We start from the raw sequence: 11406 nt of genomic DNA, 5'->3' as shown, positions 1-11406 counted from the left end.
TTTGTTGCTGCTTAAAGTGCCTTAGATTTTGTTACTTATTTTTGTTACATGCATAATTGCATAATGACTCTGCTGCACATTCTGCTCCTATGCAGCATACATTCTCTGTTATATTATGATATATTTTGATTATATTGCTGCATTTGTTGCTGCTTAAAGTGCCTTAGATTTTGTGTTACTTATTTATCTACTTTATATTTCTTTTGTATTTTGTGACATTCATGTGGACAGCAAAGTAAGAATTTCATTGTACAGGGAAACACGTTTCCTAATATGACAAATAAACACTCTGAACTTGAACTAATTGATCTGCTTTTGGCGGCCAAGAAACTTTCCTATTTATTTTAATGTCATTTAAGTGTATTTATTTAATTTCACTGTCTCAAGTCCTGTAACTGTATTTCTGGAGTTTGTAACTCTAGTTCAGTAATTGTGCAGCAAGGGTAGGGGGGCAGCAGAGAGCAAAAAACGGTGCAGTAATTATGCATCTGGACTGAGGGGCAGCAGAGAGAAAAACAGTGCAATTATTGCACATTAGGGCTGGGGGCAGCAGAGAGCAAAAATGGTGCTGTAACTGTATGAGGGCGTTAGGGGTGATATAGAGCAAAAGTGTGTATATTAAAATAACATACAGAAGCTTTCTTCATTTTTTTTCTCATTTTACTATTTTTCTGAGGACTTCTCTGAAATTTTGAGAAACCTTTTAACAACGTCTACAGGCCATTGCAGTGAAAATAAAGTGAGGGCCGACCTAAATGTCCTCACTTAAAAAGGTCCTCACTCCAAAGGATATAAATTTTCATTCATCCTCACAATGATGGCTATGCAAACACACACACACACACACACTGAGAGGAATGCACAATGCAACATCTTGTCTTTATTCATAAGGACAAATCCTTTCACAATGACAGAACACACATTTGACAGGGTCATATTACAGGTTTAAAATTAATATAATGAATTCTGATTTCAAGGCTGTATAATGCACGTTTGCACGATTGTTCAAAAAGATCCCTTCCAGACATGTTTTAAAATATATAATAGACACTATACTATATAGTTGTATCACATTATAGTACTCTTCTTTGAATAATATTTTGTGTCTGAAGTGTTTTTTCACAATAACAATCATTAGTGAACTCCAAACTCCGAAGATGCATTGTGACAAGAAACAACCGGTTCCAGAGGGTCAGATTCAGTTCTGTGCACCAGCAAGCTGAAGCTAAAGATGAGGCTGTTAAACCTGAAAACCCAATATGCCGATTAATTGGTTCACTTTGAGTTTGGCAACAATAACCCAGTGTTTTGTTTACAAAATTCATGAAACATTTTGAATACTACCTCTGAATCATGTCTTTGGCTGGCTTCATCTCTACAGGAGCCGGAGGTAATGGGTGCTGTATTTTGCCATTACAAACTGACAAAAAAATGATTTCTCAACAGTAACAAACAGTAAGCAGGTGGAAGGAGCCACAGGACCAGGTGGAGGGACACAGAGGTGAGGGAGATGAGGCCACAGTGAGCCATTCAGGTGATAAACCTCTCAGCTATTAAAATTGATTTGGTTTTATTTCATATTATAATGCTTTCACCACTGTGGATCCTAATATATGCATTAACACAATATGTACAAAAATACAAGACAAATCACATCCCACATTGATTCAATACAGGACAGAACATTTTATGTACAAAACTAGACAATGCTGTATTATAAGACATGGGTAGCAACTTGATGCTGAAGGGTCTTAACCTGCAGTTCTTCTAATGCCCACTAGAAAATGTGCACTGTATTTTAAGGGACTGAAAAATAATGTCAGGATTTCATTCCCATTTTAGAGCAGGTCATCTCCTAACCAGAACATTAGCGATTCGATTCCCGGCTTGTCCAGTCCACATGTTGAAGTGTCCTTGAGCAAGACCCTGAGCCCCAGTTGCTCCCGGTGTTGACACTGGTGCGTGAATGTATTTGTGCTTGGAAGTGCAAATGGGTGAATGATCAAATAGTGTGAAAGTGCTTTCAGCGTGCTGCAAAGCAAAGCAAAGTGCTATAGAAGTATAACACCATTTACCAATGTGTCATTACTTTCATGTCTCTGTTATAGCCAGATGTGTGTGGTATGATGGCATCATTGTACTGTTGCAATAACGTCAATATAGCCATTGTAGGAACATCTTATGAGCATATTAGTTTTCCTAAGGTTCTTGTTAACTATTTTAAACATGTTTTTCTAATAAAGCTAAAAGTTTGAAAAAAAAAAGGTTCCATATAGTTGCTCAGTGAATTATGCAACATCACGTCTTACTGCTTCGGTGGAAGTGAAGTTATTGAATATTTTTCCAAAACAACTATTTATAGCTATCTACGAGATTTTGGCAGGAGAGCTTTCAGGTAAATATGTACAACTGTAAACATTTGTAATTGTAATTACACTTTATTGCACTGGAGTGATTGCTGTGTCATATCAGAGAATCATGGTGTTAGGTATTTTTAGTCAGATAGAAATTGGATAGATACTTTATGTATTAGAAATGTTTAGCGGAGATAGGATGTTTAGTTAGACTGTTAAATGCTTAGTCATGCTTATGAGTTTCTACAGGGTACATCTGGTCAAGGATAACTAGAGGGAAGAGTTGATTACTGTCAGCAGACAGGATGTTTAATATTATTATTATGACGTGTATAACTGTAGCCTTAGTCATAATATGTTCTTATGTTTGAGTCACGACATGTACTAGAGGTCGTGAGAATGTTTTTAGCTACACACCACTTAATCAACAGTGTAGAACTGTAGCCTTAGCCATAATATTTTCTTATGTTTAATGTCATGACATGTCACTAGAGGTCGTGTGAGAATGTTTTTAGCTACACACCACTTAATCAACAGACACACACACATTGATTTACTTCATGTTTTGACTACTGCTATGGCCAGCTGCAAAGCTGGCAACAGAGACGTCTCGGTTGACGTTTTCTGGGTAGTATGGGGCTAGCCCAACCGAGGGGATATAATGTATAGGCCTGGTGGGTTCAGGGTCTTTCATCTTACATCTGCCTGCGAGCAGTTTGGAGGTGCAAGATATCTGAGAGTGTAATGTTAATTTTACCTGTGATCCTTTGAATAAATCAGTACTGTTTTGAAGTTACTTGGACTGTCTCGTCTCTCAGAGTTAGCAATGATAATAAGAATCGTATCCTGCAATGGGTTAAGTGTTCACCAGAGTGTTTACCCAGAGTATCACAGGTCTCACAGTCCTGCACTTTACATGGCTGTCATTCACACCAGGAACTGCCGGTGACTGCAGAGATTCATAGAATCAAATACGTGCCCCTGAACATAATTGTGTAATTATGCAAACATATATATCTGAATGAAGGAGTCTTTTGGATTAACTTCTGACATGTGGCACTGGCCATTCTACCTGGAGTAGACCTATGTATCCAGGAAGTGTTTGTTTTGTGGTCATTAGAGCAATGAAACCTGTTATCAGTGGCTAAGTTCAGGAAGTACCCTCTTCTCTTGACCTATGGGCTCATTCAGTCACCTCTGTCACCAGGAAGTGTTTCTCTACTTTAAGTGTATCTGGGGAGTGTCAGCTATTGACCATCTGAGGCAGGAAGTGCCCACTCTCCTTGAGCCTGTGTTGTTCATTTTGACCCTCTTCATCAGGAAGTATCCTTTCTACTTACTGTAGATGGGATCTATGGAGTTGCGGTTAGTAATGACCTCAGGCAGGAAGTGTCCCCTCTGTTGGATGGATGGAGCCATTCTCATTTCTTTTACAAAGCAGGCCAAGTATTGTGTGGAGTTGGCTTTGTTTTCCTCTCTGAGGGTAAATGTATTTGCTAAAGATTCACTAGAACAGTTAAATTACCTCAGATGAGACTAAGGTTATAGGTTATCTACATTTTGTAATTGTACAGATAAGCATGACTAACTGGATGCTGTTCAGAGATGCGCTGTGAAATGAGTTACCATTTGTTAGAATAATGTCAAAACCCTGCAAAATCATGACAAGTAAATACATGTACATAGAGTAACTACATATCACAAAATCCAGAGGTGGTAATAGAGAGGAGTGGTCTTCAGACACAGGCTTTGCCTTGTTTATCTGTATCTTCTCTGGTAACAGGACATGATAAAAAGCTATAGGTGGGACCTATGCATGCATAGGTCCCTGGGGGAGTTGAGGTTATGCAGGATCTAATACAATGCTATGTTCACTACATCATCCACTGACCTGGTACCCCGGAAGGCGAACTGCAGGTCCATGATGTCCTTCAGGTGGACCAACACAAGTCTTTCAAAGGACTTCATAACTACAGATGTCAGGGTGCATTATGAGCTGAAGTGGGAGAAGACCAATATAATAATAATAATACAGAGGAAAAGTGGCCCTTAGGTTCACTGCAAATATAATAAAGCAAAGACTTTAGTCACTAGACCTATATCAGGTTCCATGATGACTTCTTTTTCACTGGTGATTTAACTTCTAATCAAATAAAACCAAAGACATCAGTTAGTCAAACAGTTTCCAAATAAATTGTGTTTCACACATTTAATGTAAATCACTGTCAACCTTTCTGAAGAGGGCACCAAATACAAAACCTTTTTCAACACTGACATCTAGAGGAAGGTCAGCATACATGCATGGCATTGGCTACAGGGTTTTATAGTCAATCAATATCACATTCTTAAAATATTCTAAAGCTATAAAAAGGTGGTGAGATTTCTGGGTAATATAGTTTGTTAATTATGTAAAAACTTAAAAGTTTTAGTATTTCATCAGAATCTGATGGTCTTCTCTGAATCACTTGTTTGTGTGTTTCAAGATGGAAAGTTACCAGCAGCTACCTCAAATAAAATCTCCACCAACATCCTATCAAGCTCAGGATGTCATATAAAAGTGTAGTCTATACAACAATCAACTTTCAGGTTACATTTGATGGCAGATTTCAAAATGTTCGAGGTTTCTATCAGACAGGAACATTACTCTTTTTATCCACATATATTCATCTGTAGATGACATTTAAATAAAGTGGTGAAACAAATCCCATTCTTTTAAAAATTTGGCCAGGTTGTTCCAAACTTGATTTGGAAAAAAAATACAACTCCCAGCGTCCCACGGTGTCGCACAACAACAAACGACACCGAGGCAGCAGCTGGGAGAGGAGACAGACTGTTCAAAGAGAAGCAGAGAGAGAGAGAGAGACTGAGAGAGTGTTCCTTCCACATCAGCGGAGGTTTTCTCCGCTACATAGGAGCAGAACTGACCAAATGGCTAAAAACCCGGAAGTGGAGCGCATCGCCAAAAAGCTGGATAAAATGGTGCACAAGAAAGACACGGTGAGTGCAAAAACAGATGCTGCATCCGCAGAAAACGCGGTCAGGTGATGAGCTCTACCTTTAACTGCTGAGGGAGGGAAAATTCTGGAAGCACGGAGAATGTGTCAGAACTCTGCTCGCTGCTGTGTAAAGGAGGAACTATATACTTTGCAGTTAATCTCAGACACAAGGCTAGTGCTCCTGTTTTTGTTTTCAGAATTTTGCAAACAGTTTGGTTTTAAATCACAGCAGTGATTGGTCCAAAAGCTGCCAATTATGACCCTCCCACCTGCAATCAGTTATCTCGTCAGCTTACCCCAGTTTATTAACTGCAGTTCCAGAGGTTACAGTATTTTATGTTGGTTATATGTCATCAGAAGTTAAAATGTTTTAATTAGTGAAAGGGCAGCTTTGGCTTGGTGTACATACTGGGGGAAAGTAATTTGTGGGCTGTGAGCTCCTGAAATGTTTATAATGTAGTTTTTTCTAATGTATCATCATGAAGAACAAATATTAAGCACTGTAAAGCGGTGAGTAGACAAGTAAACAAGAAAAACAGGCATAAAACAGCATCATTTCAGCTTGAGAACTGGGCACCTATTAAATAATTGTGAATTAATTATGAAAGTTAAATGTACATAGATCAAAAACTAACGGATTCTGTGTCCTCAAATAAAAATGTTAAGGAAGAGGATTTTGATTTAATTTCAGTCTTAATTTTGATCTTGTTTTCTAACTAAATCATTAATAACCGTGGCCATAAATCATTTCTGGCTGGTCAAATACTTACTCTAACTTGTAAGACTGTATAGAGTGGTTAAAAATGAATACAAATTAAATACTTGAACTAAACCAGTGTGGACTAAACTCTTCCTAATAGTTCATGAAAGTGAACGCTTCATGAAACATCTTCGGACTATAGACCCTGGGGCCACATCCAAACTAAGGGCCAAGGCACATCATCATTCATTTTAGCAAAATGTCATACCAGCATACAAACCAGAGGTCATCTGAAGGGTCATGGCCAAGTGATTCTCATACCCATACTTTGATTCAAATGTTCTGTTTACTTTAGTTTTTTTTACCTCTCTGTGTCACTCCAGGCATCAGGAAAGAGAAAAAGACATATATACATGATTACTCAGAGATACTATTGTAAACAAACAAGGCAGACCATTTCATGTTTTCTTAAGTCAAAACAGTGCAAAGTACAATATTTATGGGGAGGTACTCATCCAGGGGAATGGCAAGTCCCTTGTTTAAATATATACTGTCCAACATGTTAAGTAAGAACTTATGACATTTTGATAACTTTTGATCATGAGTACTCGGCCTCAGCTTGTCGCTGGTGTTGGACTATCCTGTAGCCTGCAGCATTGGAACAACCAGTTTGCCTTCAGGTATCCTGGAGTGCATAGTGGGTGCAAAACATAAGCTATGTGTTTGATTGAAATATACAATAGAATTAAAATGACCTTTCCTGTGTTGCCTTTACTTGAGCTTCCACAGCTTGTGCAGCTGCAGCACAGCCCCCAGTGAGGAGCAGATGCAGCACAAGGAAATGTGAGTGAGGATGGGGTTAATGAATGTCACAGGGGAGTGACAAAGCGTGGTGAATGAGAGCAAGGCTAAATCAATGCCATTCTCATATGCAGGGTGGAATACTGACCATTTAAGATGGTAGCTTTTCACTTTTTGTTTTCATTAGTTTTATTATCAGACTCAGCTGACCAGGTATGTTGGACACACAAGGAATTTGACTCTGGTACAGTGGCTCTCAATGTGTATGTACAATGTTCTGTAAAGCAGTGAGTAGAAACAAGAAACCTATATCTGGATGTAAATCCTGCAGTAGATAAAATCATTATTCAGTACCTTACTCAAATGTGATGATTGAGATTTGACTTTGATGATCAGTTACAGTTTAACGTTGCCACTGTGGCTGGTAGAAATCATTCTTCCTGCTCAGTGTAAGAGAACATAGCCAATGTAGCAGGCATGACAGGAAAATTGCATTTGTTTGCTATACTTGTCTTTAAGAAACTGCAATCGATTAATCATTTACATCTATTTAAGGGTAACCGTAGCAGTGGAAATGAATGTTATGCACAATTTTCAGTGATTATACAGGTTTAGTGTTGAACATACAGAGAGTTTATGATTGGGAATGTTTTTCTTTTTGTCATTTTCCAAGAGCAAATTTTGGTGGTACAGTAACAGTTGTGGGAAAACTGTTTATAGATTTGTTTTAAATGTCAGAGTGGGGTTTGGGAATAGTTTGACAATACAGTAGAGTTTGTCATTCTTCTTTTTTCTAAAATACCCTCTATTGTTTTACTGTTGTTGTTTTTCTTCCGGGGCTTTCTCTTCCTCCCTCCTCTCAATTCAATTTAATTCAGTTTTATTTTTATAGCACTAAATCATAACAAAAGTCATCTCAAGACACTTTAAAAAAGTAAGGTCTAGACCTTACTATTATTATTATTATAGAGAAAACCCAACAAATCCCTATTAAGCAGCACTTGGCGACAGTGGGGAAGAAAAACTCCCTTTAACGGAAGAAACCTGTGATGGAGGTGCAGAGAACAGACTCCATGATTCCTCTGTAGAACTGTATCAGCAGCTCCTGGGGCAGGTCAAACTTTCTGAGCTGATGCAGGAAGTACATCCTCTGCTGTGCCTTCTTGGGGATGGTCCTGATGTTGGACGCTGACTTCAGGTCCTGGGAGATAGTGGAGCTCAGGAACTTGTAGGACTTTACTACAGGTATAGTGCTGCAAGTATGGTGGTGGGGGTTCTTCCTGAAGTCCACTGTCATCTTCACTGTTTTGAGCGTGTTCAGCTCCAGGTTGTTGCAGCTACATCACAGGACCAGCTGCTCAACCTCCCATCTGTAGGCTGACTCATCGCCATCTCAGATGAGTCTAATGACCGTTATATCATCAACAAACTTTAGGAGCTTGACAGAGGAGTTCTTCGAGGTGCAGTCGTTGGTGTAGAGTGAAAACAGCAGAGGGGAGAGCACACATCCTTGGGGGGTGCCTGTGCTGATATATCTGGGTGCTGGATGTGGTTTTTCCCAGTCTCACCTGGGGGAGCTGGGTCAGTTTGGAGTGGAGGGTGTCCGGGATGATGGTGTTGAACGCTGAGCTGAAGGCCACCATGAGGGCCCGTGCATAGGTCCCTGGGGAGTCGAGGTGTTGCAGGATGTAATGCAGTGCCATGTTGACTGCATCGTTACTTTGTTTCAATAAAAAAAAAAAAATAAGTTAACTGCATTGTCCACCGACCTGTTTGCCTGCTAGGTGAACTTCAGGGAGTCCAGAAGGGGGTCTACGATGTCAGGGTGACAGGTCTGTAGTCGTTCAGTTCACTGATGGAGGGTTTCTTGGGGACTGGGATAATGGCGGAGTGTTTGAAGCTGGAGGGGACTTCACACAGTTCCAGTGACCTGTTGAAGATAAGTGTGAAGATGGGGGCCAGCTGATCAGTGCACACTTTCAGGCAGGAGGGGGGGGGTCACACCATCTGAACCTGGTGCCTGGCAGGAGGGGGCGTCACACCATCTGAACCTGGTGCCTTTCTGATCCTTTGTTGTTTTTTTTTTAAAGAGGCCACGCACATCCTTTTCGTAGATCGTTAGAGGTGGGGGGCAGGGGGGAAGGGTGGCAAAACTGTGGTTGTTGTTGTATGTGCAGAAGGACTTATTGGGCACACATCCTTGCAAAAGCTGATATAAGATGTCACAGTGTCAGTGAGTTCATCCAGGTCTGTAGCTGCAGCCTAAAATACACTCCAGTCTGTGCAGTCAAAGCAGGCCTGTAGCTCTGGCTTAGCCTCCTCAGTTCAGCTCTTCACTGTTTTGACCACAGGCTTCGCAGGTTTAAGTTTCTGCCTGTAGGTTGGAATAAGGTGGACCATGCAGTGATCAGCGAGTCCAAGGGCTGCGCAGGGGACAGAGCGATAGGCGTCTTTTATTGTTGTGTAGCAGTGGTCGGGTGTGATTTTGTCCCTGGTGGGACAGGTAATGTGCTGTCTGTATTTGGGCAGTTCTTGGACTCTAAGTCCGTGTTACATGTCTGCTGGAGCACTGTGACATCTGTGCACCAACCTTCATTTATGTAGAGACAGATTCCCACTCCTCTTGTTTTCCCGGACAGCTCCATTACATGATCCACTCTGTACACCTGTAAGCCCGGTACTTGGATTGTGCTGTCTGCAATGGAGTCACTGAGCCAAGTCTCCGTGAAGCACAAAGCAGCAGAGGGTGCAAAATCACAGTTGGTCCTGTTGACGAGAAGGAGTTCATCCATCTTGTTGACTAGGGAGCAGACACTTGCTAGGTGGATGGATAGGAGTGGAGTCCGGGTCCTTCTCTGGCGTAGCCTGAGTAAGGCACCCGCTCATTTGCCTTGTCTGCCCTTCCTCCAGGTCTCATAGATTGCAGCTGCGCCGCCAATCAGAATGTCCACACAGCATTCTTTGTTCAAGAATGTCAGAGAAAGGTGGTCTGGTGTGAATTGTCCGATGTTTAAGAGTTCTTCTCTGGTGAAGATAATCCGGGATGGGTTGCAAAAGACAGAGAAAACAAAACAAGTACCTTTCTACCCTCCCCCACTGTCCTACTAGGATTATATTGAAGCAACAATATTATAATTAAGCTAACTATAAGCATTTTCAAAAAGGAAAGTCTTTAGTCTTGTCTTAAAGGTAGAGAGGGTGTCTGGCTCCTGAACTGAGACAGGGAGCTGGTTCCACAGGAGAGGAGCTTGATAGCTAAAGGCTCTGCCTCCCATTCTACATGTACAGTTGTAGCTGCGGCAAAGAAACTATCTCGGCAATATTGTCCTCACAATGTTTGTCTACATTTGCAACAGGGGTTGTGTGCGTTCATGAACTACCCTCTCATTTTTAGGAGGAGGCTCACATTGTGACATCGGGTTTTATCATTCTGAAATAATTACAGACTATTTGGAGTTATGATGGGTGCAAAGCTAATCTAGAGCCACTCAAGATAAAACATTAAATGGCTGGAAATGAGCATATCATCGGCTATTTAAATCACACTGATTGTTATTTATGTGTTGCAAGCTTTTTACTTTAAGCTATTCTGATTGATCATGCTCCTGGTATCACTGTGAGCTTTCTGGTTTCACTTTGAGTGAGATGGGGAAGTCAATAAAATAATAAACCCATACATAAAGACATACATAAAGAAATGCATTTCTCTAGTTACTTTAATTCAGTATTCATATTCTATATATTCTTGAGTTTTTTCTACTTTTATTCTATTTATTTTCTTAAGTGGTATGGGTATTCAACATTAGGAGAGAGAAACAGTATTTTGATTTTTCTGTATGTCCTGCACATATAGTGAATTGCCAATAAAAAAATTCTTGAGCTTGATGAAAACTGTTGTTGTCCGGTACATTTCTGCTATCACTCAGGTGAAAGCTGTGAACGCATGAAATACTTAAGTCACACATAAGTGCTGCCCACATATTAAATGTGGGCAGCACTTATAAGCCCCAGTTTGACTTGGCCTGCTGTAAGCCTTTCTTTAAGTTGTATTATATTAGTAACTTGAGCCCTAAAATGAGAAGGAAATAGCCTGGCAAACGAGAGCTGAGCTTTGCATGAAGTCCAACACAAACATCACCAACGAGAAGGAATTCTTTTCCAGAAAAAAAACGGGCTACAACAAAATCCCATGTACCAGTGCCACTGGTATGAAATGTTAGTCTGATGGTCAGACAGTTCACATCCTTACTATACTGTTGGTATATATTAGCTATTTGTCGGGCTGTAGATAATTCTCTTCTACACCACACAAGTAATATACTAAAGAATTATAACAGAGTGTTAACATTTGTACATAATTACATTCTTAAATACTTATCTTCTACACCACACAAGTAATATACTAAAGAATTATTACAGAGTATTAACATTCATACACCACACCCACAATGTTCCATCTAATTAATCATTAAGCCTGTTCTTGCATATATCTTGATTGACACATACCTTTATATTTATGTTTAAACTCATCAATTCTATTACTATTTTTTATGTC

At 40.0% G+C, this 11406-nt stretch overlaps 1 protein-coding gene across 2 annotated transcripts in view; it reads left to right on the top strand.

Moving 5' to 3' along the window:
* The first annotated feature begins 5125 nt into the window (after positions 1-5125).
* The window catches only part of tcea2 (transcription elongation factor A (SII), 2), a 30329-nt gene continuing 24048 nt past the window's right edge, over positions 5126-11406 (top strand). The window contains exon 1 of one of the 2 annotated variants that reach the window (XM_020615064.1): positions 5126-5351. In XM_020615064.1, the coding sequence (XP_020470720.1) occupies positions 5283-5351 (69 nt within the window). In that variant the 5' untranslated portion in view covers positions 5126-5282. Of the gene's footprint in view, positions 5352-5723; positions 5861-11406 lie in introns of those variants that run through there. The other variant, XM_020615065.1, reaches the window with a different exon arrangement.

Source organism: Monopterus albus, unplaced genomic scaffold (assembly GCF_001952655.1).
Source record: "Monopterus albus unplaced genomic scaffold, M_albus_1.0 scaffold157.1, whole genome shotgun sequence".
Classification (NCBI taxonomy): Eukaryota; Metazoa; Chordata; class Actinopteri; order Synbranchiformes; family Synbranchidae; genus Monopterus; species Monopterus albus.
This window is presented reverse-complemented; position numbering and strand designations above follow the sequence as displayed.